This window comes from Labeo rohita, chromosome 23 (genome assembly GCF_022985175.1).
Source record: "Labeo rohita strain BAU-BD-2019 chromosome 23, IGBB_LRoh.1.0, whole genome shotgun sequence".
NCBI lineage: Eukaryota > Metazoa > Chordata > Actinopteri > Cypriniformes > Cyprinidae > Labeo > Labeo rohita.
The window spans coordinates 626,917-642,343 of record NC_066891.1 but is presented as its reverse complement, the minus strand read 5'-3'; the positions used below and the strand labels follow the sequence as shown (position 1 = coordinate 642,343).

The window sequence follows — 15,427 nt, the reverse complement described above, 5'->3', positions numbered from 1 at the left end:
ATTTAACTAAAATTAAAATATAAAATTATATTTTTTATATTTTATGTATTGTAATTAAAAAAAAAAAATATATATATATATATATATTATATTTTACCTGCCAGCGACATTATTCCTACACTTCATAAGCTTTTATTCCATTTCCATTGTTGTTGAATTTCACTGCATTACACTTTAGTAAACTTATTTAAAGCCTGTCTTGTATTGATTATCTTTTCATGAAAACACATCACCAGTAAACACACATGCTGTGGAATATATATATATAACACAATTGTAACAACAAATATTTTTTTTTTTTCATTTTCAAAAATCATGTTTTTGTTTTTTTTTATTATGCATTCCAATTAATCTTAATCAAACTGCAGTTGAGTTATTTTAATTAGGTAAAACAATAACAAAAAAAATAAATAAATAAATAAATAAATACAGCTAACCAACACAATAAAACACAAAAACATGATAACATAAAAAAATATTTTTTAATATTACAAAAAAAAAAAAAAAAACGCTCTCTCTCTGTATATACTTTTACAAAATAAATAAATAAATAAGCAAAAATAGTTATTTATTGCAATATTTACATGGCAAGCCAAACTAGTATCATATTACATGTCTAAAACTTGATGGTAATAATAAAATACAATGGCACTTTACTGTAAATTAAATATTATTTCACCAGCTAGTATCAGCAAAAAGTCATTTAAATGATTAAGTTTGTTATTTTTACTTAAAAATGTTACAAAATTGTTGTTGCTCATTGAAATAAAGCTGAAATAAAATGTAAATATTAGATTAAATTATAAACGTTCCCTTGACCACTAACTTAAGTGAAAGTATAAAAAAATACTAAAACAGACATAGATATAAATTAAACCTAAACCGAAATATAAATAATATAAATAAGGTCCTGTAAAGAACCGATCAGCATTAATAACTAATGAAAACCATACAAAAACACATACTTGTTACTTAACATAATCATTAATTGAAATAAAATATATATAAAATAAACTTTTATTCTTTATTTATCTTTTTTATTTAGCTACTTTTAGCTAATTGCCAAGGCAACATTTCTCATTTTCATTTACTTTGGTACAAAAATAAGCAAAACTGAAATTTAAAAAGCCATTAGTGCTGTGCAACAATTAATCACGATTAATCACATCCAAAACAAGGTTTTATTTTTTTTTTACATGCATATACACACATACAGTATATATATTTTTACTAATATAATTTATATTTTATATAAATATATTTAATACATAAACATATTTTTCTTAAATATATCCTTGCATGTGTGTGTATTTATATATATATATATATATCTGCACAGTACACACATATTATATTAATATATGTTAATGTTTGGCTAAAAACACATCTCTTCCATCTTTATTTGACCCTCTAACACTAGCACTCTCTATTCTAATTCTATTCTTTATAAAAAAAAAAAATTGCCCATTTAGACCTATACTCATTTACTGCTTGTTTTCTTAAAAATAAATATAATAAAAAGGCCTCTAACACTAGCTTTCTTTTTCTTTTTTTATTCTATTTGTTTTATTTTTTATTATATAATTTAAAAAAAAACCTTGCTATGTGTACTGCATTAGGCTACACTTGTTATAGGACTTGCATGTTATTGCTCTTTTGTGGATTTTGAGTGTTTCCATTGTCCTTTTTTGTGTTTGGATAAAAGCACCTTCTAAATGTAAATGTAAACAAAAACTTTTATTTTGGATGCGATTAATTGTAATTAATCATTGCACAGCATGTCAAACTACAAGAAAATGACTAAATATTTAACTAAAATTAAAATATAAAATTACATTTTTTATCTTTTATGTATTGTAATAAAAATATATATCTATATATATATATATATATTTAACTGCCAGCGACATTATTCCTATACACTTCATAAGCTTTTATTCCATTTCCATTGTTGTCATGGCTTTTGAGCAGTGAATTTCACTGCATTACACTTTAGTAAACTCATTTGAAGCCTGTCTTGTATTGATTATCTTTTCATGAAAACACATCACCAGTAAACACACATGCTGTGGAATATTCCAGGATCTTTGCTCTTGACACAAGCCCCGTTTAGTGTGCTTATGCTGTTTCTAGTGCACTGCACCACCTAGTGGACTGATAACGTAGCCAAAAATACAGAGGCAGAGCTACCGAAAAAATATGAATAAAAAACACATTGTTTGAAAAATATATATTACAAAATGGCAGTATTTACATCAGTGAATTAAACAAAAAGACAAAAATTACACATTATATACAAGAAAGAAACAGAGGACAGATGTGTGGCACGGATTGAGTCTGGATTTCCAGATCTCTGGTGGTTTTTGGGAAGGCTTTTGGTCTGAAGTGAATCCAGGGATGTCGTTTGACAGGAGTGAAGCGTCTCAGTTGATGTCTGCTGGTTCAAGTCTTTATCATTTCTCGCTTCTCAAGCTCCCATTGAGCAGCGATCCTTGTGCCGTAGATGACGAAACCCCACGAAACCAGAACCACCAGCAGAAGAACCTGCACAAACACACATCACATCAACCACATATATATGTGTATATATATATATATATATATTTATTTATATATATATATTTATATGTATGTATGTGTATATACACTACCGTTCAAAAGTTTGGGGTCAGTAAGACTTGTAATAGTCTTTAAAGAAGTCTCTTATGCTCACCAAGGCTGCATTTATTTGATTAAAAATATAGAAAAAAAACAGTAATATTGCAAAATGTTTTTACAATATAAAATAATGTTTTTTATTTTAACATACTTTAAAATAGAATTTATTCCTGTGATGAAAAGCTGAATTTTTATCAGCTGTTACTCCAGTCTTAAGTATCACATGATCCTTCAGAAATCATTCTAATATGCGGATTTATTATTAGAATGATCAATGTTGGATAATATCAACAGTTGTGCTGCCAAATATTTTTTGGAACCTGTGATTTTTGGAACCTGTAAATTATTTATTATTAACTTTTAATAAACTTTTAATTATTAACTTAATACATCCTTGGTGAATAAAAGTATTAATTTCTTGAAAAAAAAACCAAAACAATAAAAATGTACTGACCCCCAACTTTTGAACGGTAGTGTATATATATATATATATATATACACACAACGGTAGTAAAGTAACTATATATATTTATATATACATACATACATATATATATATATATATACACACAACGGTAGTAAAGTAACTATATATATTTATATATACATACATACATATATATATATATATATATATAATATACATACATATCTTTTGCTAGTAAAAGTAGTAAAGTAACATATATATATATATATATGTATGTATGTATGTGTGTGTGTGTGTATATATATATATATAGTTACTTTACTACCATTACTTACAAAAGATATGTATGTATAAAATATATATATATATATATATATATATAAAGCTTAAAATATAAAAAACTATAAAATACATATATAAAAATATTAATAAATACCGTCGTAGTATATAAACAAATTAACACTAAAATATCATAATAATAGCAAAATAGCACTATGTATGCACTATATATTGTAAGTAATGGTGGTAAAGTAAATATAACTAAATATTTTCGACTGTTCTACGTGCACTCAACACTATATTTATCCTCAGTCACTGATTTTATTTCACTAATCGTCTGTAAATAACTTTATATAATGAGCGGCTGTTTGTTGTCAAAGTCTGTTTTTCGTTCAGTAACTGATGTTAAACTCACGATCGAGAAGATTCTGTCCAAACAGCGTCGACTCACGTACATCGCTTCTGTTTGTTTATTTCAATCGTTAAATTAATCTGGAAACTCCAAACAGCCCGTTAGCGCACTTAGCATCGAATCACGACCGGAAACACACGACTGGTATCCAAGACTACGACCGGAAGAACCTTTCGTTCCGCCCGTGACTTTTTTTTTTTTTTTTTTTTTTTTTTTGTCTCAGGCGGTTCGTTTTTTATATTTTCCATCTACAAATACAGCATAACACTGACATCATAAGAATTATGTTCAAAACTGCAAAAGAAAATTACGTGAAATATTTTAACTGTTGAAAAAAATCAACTATAGTAATGCTTTTCCTATTATTTATAGACTATAAATATCTGTATTTTGGGCTGTTACCTGCATTTGTTATTAAAAGGGTAGACGAGTAGTATTTGTTTGTTTTTACTCTTTATTTATTTTCAATATATTGGAGTAAATGTATGTTTAAATGTTTTTAAAGAACATTCATTTATTTGTTTGTTTTTTTTTATTTCATTTAGTAGATACTAAATAAAAATAAATGTCTATTTTTATTTATTTTTTATGTATTTTAGTATGCTCATATATTTGTAAAGAAAGAACATGCATTTATTTATTTGTTGTCTGTTTTGTTTGTATTTATTTATTTATGTATTAATTATTTGTATTTGCTTATTTGTTTATTTTATTTATTATTTATTTATTTATTTTCTGTATATTTTAATAAATAAATGTTTATATGTTCTTATAGAAAGTAAGAACACAAATTTTATTTATTTGCTTGTTCTGTATTTTTATTCATTTTGATTTGTTTTCTGTGTTCTAATAAATATATTTGTATTTTTTAAAGAAATAAAAATATGAATTTATTTATTTGTTTTATTTTTGTTCACGTATTTATTTTAAGTTTTGTTTATTATTATTTATTTGTTTTCTGTATATTTTGATAAATAAAAGTATATTTATATCAATTATTTTAATTTCCTTATTTTATTCGTTTTATTTTTTATTTATTTTCTGTATATTTTAATCATTAAATGTTCATATATTCTTGTAGAAGTAAAGCACACACTTTATTTGTTTGTTCTGTATATTTATTATTTATTAATTTAATTTATTTGTTTTCTATGTTGTATATATAGTTTTTTTTATTTTTTTTAAAGAAATAAAAACATGCATTTATTTATTGTTTTATTTTTGTTCATTTATTTATTTTATTTATTTATTTTGTTTAAAAATAAAAATTAAAAGTGTATATATATATATATTAAAGAACATATATTTATTTATTTTGATTTTTTAAATTATTTTGATTTAATTATTTTTAATTATTTATTATGCATTTTATTCATTTATTTGTTTTCAGTATATTTTGATAAATAACATTTTTAATTTGTATCAATTTTTTAAATTTCCTTATTTATTTATTTATTTATTTATTTTATTTATTATTTAGTTTCTGTATATTTTAATCAATAAATGTTCATATGTTCTAATAGAAATGAAAAACACACACTTTATTTGTTTGTTCTGTATTTTTATTAATTTAATTATTTAATTTATTTGTTTTCTTTGTTGTAATAAAGATATATATATATATATATATATATATTAAGAAATAAAAACATGCATTTATTATATTTGTTTTCTGTTCATTTGTTATTAGTTATTTTGTTTATTATTATTTGTTTTTGTATGTTTTGATAAATAAAAGTGTGTGTGTGTATATATATATATATATATATATATATATATATATTTAAGAAAGAACATATATTTATTTATTTTGTTATATATATATAAATATTAAAGAAATAAAAACATGCATTTATATATTTATTTTGTTTTTATTTATTTATTTGTTATGCATTTTATTAATTTATTTTTTTTTCCCCATATATTTTATTAAAGAAATCATTGTTTACATATTTTTAAAGGCTTTTATTTTAAAGGCAGTCAAGTGTTTTTCCGCTGCAGGTGTAGTTCCGCTCCAGGCCGTTGGTGGCGCGTGTGCGCGCGGCGTTTGCCGGAAGGGGCGCTTTGCTGTGTGTGTGTTCTGTTCCTCAACAGCAGTGCGAAACTCCTTCACTTCCATCGGTTTTTAATGTTCATCTTCTTTAATATTGTGTTTTTTCCGTGATGGATGTGTCGCTGATGTGATATAGATGTGTTTGTGGGCCCGCGCGCTTGCGGTTTGGATCGTTTACAGCGGTTTTGCTGCTTTGTAATGAGGAGCTGATGATCAGGTGAGAGTCTGTTTCAACAAACTAGCTATTTGTTTTGTTTTTGGCGATTTGTTTTTGTTTTTTTCGGTTTCTTTATCCATGTATTGTCTGTAGAGGTGTTCTGTGCTGTTTGGAATCATCGGGGCAGGCAGAAGACAGATATCCGGTAATCATCGATCAAAACACTGCAGGCAGCGTTTAACGTTAGTTGCTTATTTTTGAAACATTTCTGATATTTTATGTGATTTCGTCTCTCATTTTGAGCATAGTTCTCAGTGTTTGTGGAAGTATCTGTGTGGTCGGGGATGTCGCTGTCTTCAGAGACATGAAGATGTATTTGTTTACTGAAATAATCTTTGTTTACATTATTGAAAAATGTTAATGTCTTTATGAAAAATAATTGAGCATTTAAAAAGTACTGTGATTGTATTAGGTAATGATACAGTGGTGTTTTGATATATTTCAATGGTACTGAATAATTACCATATACACATACCATGGTATTTCGAAGTACTAAAAATAGCATGCTAATGTATTGTCTGTGAAGCAGTCATTTCAGAATGACTTTCTTTATAGTATGGTTGTTTCAGAATAATTGATTCAGAGTAGAACAAAATCCACTTTTCATGATCCCACCTTTATTTATTATTAACATTTTGCTGGTTTTACAAGGGTTATGTAAACTTATGGCCAACTGTATATATACTCAAGAAAAGCTTTATTTTTAATGACAAAGATTGCCAAGTTGTGTTATAATGACGGTTTTTAATGTTTGTCAGAAAAAAAGTATGCAAAATTCTAAAATGTTGTAGTAAAAGTGATGCTTGAATTAGCAAATGTAAACCTGAATCACTATTATAAACAACTAGCATGTGTGGAGTGCTTTATAAATAGTTTTTACAATGCAGAAAACACAGATTGAATTGTGGAATCCAGTCATGAAAATAGAATTTATCCAGAATGTCAAAGAATTTGGCTAAAACTTGGACTATGGACCAGTGTCTGTGTATATTAAACAGCAAAACGGCTGATACATACATATATATATATATATATATATATATATATATATATATATATATATATATATATATATATATATATATATATATAAAATATTATAGTCAAGAAAACTCAATACGATTTTAAATATATTAAAAAAATAACATTTTGCAGATTTCAATTTTAAATATATTACTGCAACTGTATATAGTCAAGAAAGCTAAAAAAAATTATAATAAGGATCAATAAAACATTTAATAAACATTTCACAAGGCAATATTATTAAAATTGTAAAAGTTATTTTTTTTTATTATTATTATTATTATTATTTTTTTAAGAAATTATTTTTTGTTATTATATTTTGATTAAACCAATAATCATTTTGCAAACATCTATCAGTGAAATCCCTTATTCGGGGCAAACTAAATGAAACAAAAATTGTGAATTTTAACTTTTTTAAAATTATTATTAACATATTGCAGATTTTAAGAGTTATGTAAGTTTATGACCTCAACTGTATACAGTCAAGAAAAACAAAGATGTTTTTTAATAATAAGGATTATTAAAAAACAGTAAGCATGTCATAAGGCAAAATTATTGTTTAAATTTTAAAGTTTTACAAGTTCAATATTACAGCTCTTTGATTATGCAATTTTAATTAACCCAATAAAATGCAATCCAGAAAAATTAAAATGGAAAACACCAAATTTGGGGGGAAAAAAAATAAAACCGATTTTAAATTTTTGTCCTATTTGTATTACTCTAGTTTACACTAGTAACTTGTACTGCAAATGTGGTTGACTCCTGTGATTAAATTATTTGTATCTCATTTGCAGTCCACTTTGGATAGAATGTAACATAGGAATGTAAATAAAAATACTTTAGTATCTACACTATCACTCAAAAGTTTTTTTTTTTTTTTTTTTTTTTTTTTTTTTTTTTTTTTAAGTCTCGTCAGCTCACCAGCCTGCATTTTTTTGTTTTAAAGTACAGCAAAAACAGTACAAATGTGAAAGATTTTTACTATTTAAAATGACTATTTTCTGTTTGAATATATTTAAAAGTTTAATTTATTCCTGTGATTTTAAAGCTGAATTTTCAGCATCATTACTCCAGTCTTCAGTGTCACATGATCCTTCAGAAATCATTATAATATTCTGATTAAAATTTTTTCAGGATTCTTTGATGAATAGAAAGTTCAGAAGAACAGCATTCATCTGAAATAGAAACACTAAAAATGTCTTTATCATCATATTTTGTCATTTTAAAGCATCTTTGCTAAATAGAAGTATTTTTATAAATTCTTTCCCCCCAAAAATAGCGACTTCAAGCTTTTGAATGTTATAGTATATAATGTTACAAAAGCTTTTTATTTCAGATAAAAATCTTTCTATTCATCAAAGAAGCCTGAAAAAAAATAGTAATAGTAATAATATTATTATTATAATAGTAATAATGGTAGTAATAATAATAATAATAGTAACTGTTTCTTGAACAGCAAATCAGCATATTAAAATGATTTCTGAAGCATCATGTGACACTGAAGACTGGAGTAATGATGCTGAAAATTCAGCTTTGATCACAGAAATAAATTACATTTTAAAATATATTTAAATAGAAAATAGTTATTTTAAATAGTAAAAATATTTCACAATATTACTGCTTTTGCTGTATTTTGGATCAAATAGATGCAGGCTTGGTGAGCAGAGAACTGTTGCTTTGTTGTCTGATGAACGAGCCATTGGATATTACAAATACTTTTGTTTCTTTGGATAAGCAGTAAGCGTCTGCTAAATGTATAAATGTACAGGTTGTCTAATGAGCTGATGTTTTGTGTGTCGTAGATGATGGCACCCTCTAAGATGAAGTTGCGTGTGAGGAAGCGAGACAGCGCTGACAAATCGTCTCAGCGTTTATTGGCCAACGCATCGCCTGATTCCAAATGCCCCATCTGCCTCGACAGCTTCAAAAATGTGGCGTCGTTAAACCGCTGCCTGCACCGTTTCTGCTTCCGCTGCATCCACGAATGGTCCAAGAACAAAGCTGAGTGTCCGCTCTGCAAGCAGCCGTTCCACTCCATATTCCACTCTGTCAAAGGGGAAAACGACTTTAAGGAGTTCATATTGCGGCCGCCGGAGAATGGAGCGGCTCTGAACGCCGCTGCTGGCGATCCACCAGAGCGTGTGCTCCGCCCCCGGGTTCTCCGAGGCAGGGAGAGGCGGAGCCACAGGGCGCAACAGCCCGCCCCTTCCTCCTCCCCTCCGCTGGAGGACGACGTCATGTTCGACGGCCTCACGGATGCAGCGGCGCTCGCGGAGAATCAAGACGTCCAGCAGATGGTGCTGAGGCTGACGGCACGAAGGCATGGGCGGGGCGAGGGGCGGAGCCTGCGGAGATTGCGCGACCAAGACGTTGTGGCGTTCCGACGTGCGCTTTACAGGACTGGCGTACGCGTGCGCAACGCACGGGACGCCAGCAGACAGAGGGACATTTCAGCAGCATTCTTGCGTCAAAATCCTGGCTGTTTACGGCGGCTGTTACCTTGGCTACAACGCGAGCTCACCGTGTTGTACGGTTCGCACGGCTCGCTGGTGAACATCGTGCAGAACATCATCATCTCACGCATCATGAACTACAATATGGAAGACTCGGCTATCCGAGACGAGCTCCGCCCCTTCCTGCTGGCACGCACCGATCACTTCCTGCATGAGCTGGTGAGCTTCGCTCGCTCCACCCTCAACATGGAGGCGTACGACCAGCAGGCCGTTTACGACTGTCCCGCTCCCAGCTACGAGGAGGGCAGCAGCTCGGACCTTTCCGTTATTGCCATCTCTGAGGTGAGACATGCAAACATCAGACATTACATTTAGTAATGACTAACAGTTTCTGAATTTACTTGCCTTACCTTGTTGTTCTGGCAACTTGTTTTTGAAATGTTTAGACTGTATTCTTGAAAGATTTTGATTTTGTTCTCGTAAATTCAACTTTATTTTCGCAATTTCAACTTTATTCCCAAAACATTTAGACTTCATACTCACAATTTTGACTATTCTAGACTTTATTCTTGAAACATTTTGATTTTATTATCGTAATTTCGTGTTTATTCTCATAATATTAACTTTATTCTCGCAGTTTTGACTTTATTCTCACAATTTCAAATTTATTCCTGAAACGTTTAGACTTTATTCTCGCAATTTCAGCTTTATTCCCGAAACATTTAGACTTTATTCTCATAATTTCGACTTCATTCTTGCAATTTCAACTTTATTCTCTAAACATTTTGTCTTTATTCTCTAAACATTTTGACTTTATTCTCAAAACATTTTGACTATCTCTAACAGGTCTTTTTATTTTTTGGCAAAGTGCTTCACCAGAAATGTTTACTGTTAGAATTAATGCATTGGAGGAAATGTGTGTTTTATTTGGTTTGATCAGGTTGGAAATTTTTTGTGTTCTGGCCCACAATAAATTTTGTGTTGCACAGACATTTACAAAAACATGTAAAGATTTAAAGACATTTAGCACAGTATGGTCCTAAACCCAAAACAAAAACTGATAAAAAAAATAAATAATTAAAAATAGCCAAACAACTGAGATGGATTGACCCTGAAAGCAGCAATCAAAGGGTGTCAAGCTCCAAAAATGACAAAAAAAGAGACAATTTCCTGTTCATTTTGTTTTTACTCCACCATGATGAGGAGTAATGCACAAACTAATAAATAGTAAACTTTAGGATAAAGATGTCTACCAAATACATAAATGTAAATGTTGTTTAGTATGTCTGTATAGCTCTAAAAATCTTATGAAGTCATGATAGTCAAGTCGTTATTCTGCTGATATCATCCCCTGATACTGTGTTTCTGTTTATTGTAAGCAGATAATGTCAGAGAACAGTAGGAGGATGGTTTAATTTACCCAAGTCTTCATTGTTACCATTGTCTTTCCTAACAGGATGATGATAATGACAGTGTGGACAATGTCACAGAAAATCCTTCTGCTGTCCAGGAACGCCTTGCATCCATTGCCACAGCAAATGGAGCGGAAAGTTTACCAAGTCAGTCGGCATGGGATGATGAAACGCCTGGTCCCTCGTATTCAACCCTCATCCCCTCTTCCAGCCAGTCACAGGATGAGGGGGTGGAGCCAAGCTCAAGTACAGCCCCTCCCCTCACTGCCCTGGACATGACTGTCCCTGCGGCGAGTGAAAGTGTGTCACCTGGACCAGGTGAAGATGACGAAGAGGAAGAGTGCCTGATTGTGGGATATGTGAAACCAATGGCCGAACGTACCCCAGAACTTGTTCAGCTCTCCTCAGATTCATCTGAAGAGGAGCAAGAGGCGGCCACCGCTGAGACGACGGCCTTAGTAACGAAATCAGAAGCGCCCCAAGTGCAACTCCCGTCACAGTCCCACTTGAACCTGCTTAGCCCTAGTTCCTCCCCAGGTCCAGCTCCGATGTGCAGTCCACAACATTTACACTCAGATGGAATCGGATCACACAGCAGAGAACAAGAAACTGATTACTTGTCCTCCCATGGTCACCAGTCCAAAGATGGTTCACGGTCACATTCACAGCAGAGTCGAGATAAGCTCAAAGGTAACAGGAGGCATAGAAGTCACCGGAGCTCTGGAAGCAAAGAGAAGGACAAGAGTTTAGAACAAACTCGGCATTCGAAGCCCCTGGATTGCTCGCCAAGCCAAACACAGAATTGGACACAGAGCCCAGCGGTGTCCGTTTGGAGCGGTAGCCCCATCTCCAGGTCGCATAGTAGCGACTGCTCTCCCTCCCAAAACAACAGCAACAGGAGCAGAGAGCGTTCGCGCCATGCCAGAGAGAGATTCTCGCACTCTCCTTCCCACTCCAAAAGGAGGCGAACCAAGGAAAAGAAGAGTAAGTCGCCTGACTCTGACTCGTTCCTTGGTTCCCACCATCCCCAGCGTTGTCGTAAACGCCGCAGACGGTCGGTCAGCAGCAGCAGCGCTGACTCGCACTCTGAAAGATCCTGCTTAGACAAACCCAGTGGCAAGCGCAAGTACAAAACCCGGCACTTGGAGCGAGCAGCCCAGCGTCAACACAAGGAGGGAACCGCAAGCAAGGAAAAGCGTCACCGAGAACGCCGACGCAGCAGGGAACGATCTCCAAGTGTGGAGATAATCTACGAACGAAGGGCGCCTGATCCACACTGGATCCAGCGGAGAAAGAGGAGGCACCGGAAGCGAAAGAAGGAACTGCGTTCACCCACTGTGATCACTATTGATAGCGACAGCGACCGTACCATCGACTGTCTGGACCGCGTCATGGATGTTATAGACCAAACCACTGCTGATGTCGAGCAAAGGGATGCGACTCCAGAGCAAGATTCCCTCCAGAACGCAAGTTGTACCTTGGACTCTTCCAATCCTCTATCCGAGCCCTCAAGTCCTATGGGCCACAGTGACCTAATCACTGAACGCACACTAAACCTGGACGACTGCGTGGTGGATGTAGTCGACCGCAGTAGTTCCGACTGCTCCCGAAATATGGGTGCCAGTATCTGTGAAGAGTTTATGCCCGACCCTTTCCCAGTGGCTTCGATAACAACAGCCCCACCTTCAGACGTGAGGCTGCTTGAAACCATTCTGCAAGATCTTGTGGATTTCCTACCGAGGGCGGAGCAAGAGATGGGGCCGCCGAGTCCTCGTGCAAGTTCTCCCGTTCAACACGAACCCACTTCTAGCCAACAAAAAGACCAATCGGAGATGAGTGGAGATGCCGAAAACTTAGAGAACGAGAACACGGATGGCGACGGACCACAAGAGACTACGACCAACACTGCTAGCTAGACTTTTTTTGTACAGACTCATGCTTGTCTGAATCACTCAGCCTCTAGACATTTTTATGAACTTATGTAAAAATTGAATTATTGCTGGAAACGGATGCTTACGAAACGTTCAGACAATGTTTTTGCTCATTTACAGTGTCATTATTATTGTTCATGTTGTATTTATAGTTACGGTGATCCTCTTCCTCGAATCTGGTGCTGATTCACTGTGCCACAGCCCAATGACGATCATGTCTGGACGGCAACCCTTGTTCCACTAACCTTAACCCTAGTAGCAGCAAATACATGGGGGTTACCGTCTAGACTAGTGGTTCTCAGCTTGTTTGCTTCAAAACCCAGATTTTGTTTGACAAGATGTAGAATAAAATATGGGAAACTTACACTATCAGAAAAATAATTGCAGAACTTGTACCTTTAGGCATACAAAAGATTGTCAGTGTTGCAGTACCCTTAAAAGGACACATTTTAACCTTATTTACTTTTAAAAGGGAATTAGTACCTTAAGGGTACATATTACTACTTAAGGTGCTAACAGCACCTTTAAGAGTTGAACGAGGTACAATGTTGTACTGTAAGGATGCATATTACTACTTAAGGTGCTAATATGTACCTTTTAGGGTTAGATGAGGTACAGTGTTGTACCTTAAGGATGCATATTGCTACTTACAGTGTTAATATGCACCTTTTAGGGTTGGACAAGGTATAACATTGTACCTTAAGAGTGAATATTACTACTTAAGGTGCTAATATGCACTTTTTAGGGTTGGGTGAGGTACAACGGTATACCTTAATGGTGCATATTACTATTAAGGTACTAATACGCACCTTTTAGGGTTGGATAAGGTACAGCGTTGTACCTTAGAGATGCATATTACTAAAGATGCTAATACGCACCTTTTAGAGTTGGATGAGGTACAACATTGTACCTTAAGGATGCATATTGCTACTTAAGTTGCTAATATGCACTTCTTAAGGTAGGACAAGGTACAGCGTGGTACCTTAAGGGTGCATATTTATACTACAGGTGCTAATATGCACTTTTTAGGGTTGGATAATGTACAGCATTGTACCTTATGGGTGCATATTGCTACTTAAGGTGCTAATATTTTAGGGTTGGACGGGGTACAATGTTGTACCCTAAGGGTGCATATTGCTACTTAAGGTGCTAATGTGTGCCGTTTAGGGTTGGATAGGGTACAAAGTTGTACCTTAAGGATGCATATTACTAATTAAAAACTGCTAATATGCACCTTTCAGGGGTAAATAAGGTTGTTTTTTTAAGGTTACTGTCCCAATGGCAAGTTGTTTTACCTCTAAATGCTGCAAAAATTTTATTATTTGCATTTGGCATTGTTTTTTTTCAGCTTCTGTCCACAATCCTGTCAAAGCAGACCTGTGATCCTCTTTTGAATTATGAGCCACTGGTTGAGAACCACTGATCATTCATTATTCAGTCCCACTGAGCTTGGAGAATTGTGTCTTTGTTAAACTCAGGGAACAGGTGACGTGCACCTCCATGCCTCTGTTGCGCAGTATGTGTGTATGTGCTGGTGTATGCGGGACTATGGTGACACCCTGGAGATATAATTCACTGATCATATCTACTGAACACACATCAAGCCTTCAGCCTACAACAGCTGCCTGTCATGTCAGCCAACAATCAATAAATGCATTTAATAGATGTACAACAGTGTCTGAAACTGTGTTTATTTATGAACAGCAGCATAAGATAATCACCTTTGTGACCTGATCAAGACCCTTAGTTCTAATAAATTGGGATGTGATAACCTTTGTGCTTTCCAGGTAATGGTTAAACACCTGTATTGGTGGATCTGAGCTGAATTGCATGGGGACCTCCTGAAGAGGTACTTGAAAGTGCTTGAATTATTGAAAGACAATATATTTTTGAAATGTGTTGTACATGTCTTTTCATGCGAAATTCAAAAAACACAATTTTCCCATATTTTAAGTGGGCTGAAGATGCCAAAAGAGGAACTGATGAACCAAATTAAATTACTTAGTGAGACACTTAGGCGGGAACCGCTCCAATTGATTTAAACTTGTGACGTCGATCATTCACTTCAAGCGATTCACTAGCAAAAAAACAGATCAAATTAAAAGAGACGTTTATTTGTGAATTTCGACATCGGTTGTAATGATTTTAAAAAGAATGTAGTGATGGGTGAAACTGAGCTTTTCAAAACTCTGAATCAGTTAAAGCATTGTGTTGCAAAATGATTCACTGTTTCAAAGTGCTCCAATCGAATCGCAAATCATGAATCATTTGATTCAGATTGGACTTCAAATCGTGTGTCGCGAATCATTTGATTCAGATCGGCACTTCGGTGCGGGTTTGTGAATCATTTGATTCAGATCGGGACTTTGATGCGGAATCGCAAATCATTTGATTCAGATCGGGACTTCGGTGCGGGTTCGCGAATCATTTGATTCAGATCGGGACTTTGTTGCGGGTTCACGAATCAATTGATTCAGATCGGGACTTTGTTGCGGAATCGCGAATCATTTGATTCAGATCGGGACTTTAATGCGGATTCGCAAATCATTTGATTCAGATTGT

At 33.3% G+C, this 15,427-nt stretch overlaps 1 protein-coding gene across 2 annotated transcripts; it reads left to right on the top strand.

The window, feature by feature from the left end:
- Nucleotides 1–5,833: 5,833 nt before the first annotated feature.
- Nucleotides 5,834–14,543, top strand: toporsb (topoisomerase I binding, arginine/serine-rich b). Of its 2 annotated transcripts, XM_051096561.1 has the most exons (4): nt 5,834–6,046; nt 6,140–6,228; nt 8,872–9,864; nt 10,979–14,543. In XM_051096561.1, exons 3-4 carry the CDS (start codon nt 8,872–8,874, stop codon nt 12,848–12,850), a joined length of 2,865 nt encoding a protein of 954 aa, XP_050952518.1. In that variant the 5' UTR covers nt 5,834–6,046; nt 6,140–6,228; the 3' UTR covers nt 12,851–14,543. The 2 variants fall into 2 exon arrangements, with proteins under 2 accessions (XP_050952518.1, XP_050952517.1); XM_051096560.1 differs by lacking the exon at nt 6,140–6,228.
- The last annotated feature ends 884 nt before the right edge of the window (nt 14,544–15,427 follow it).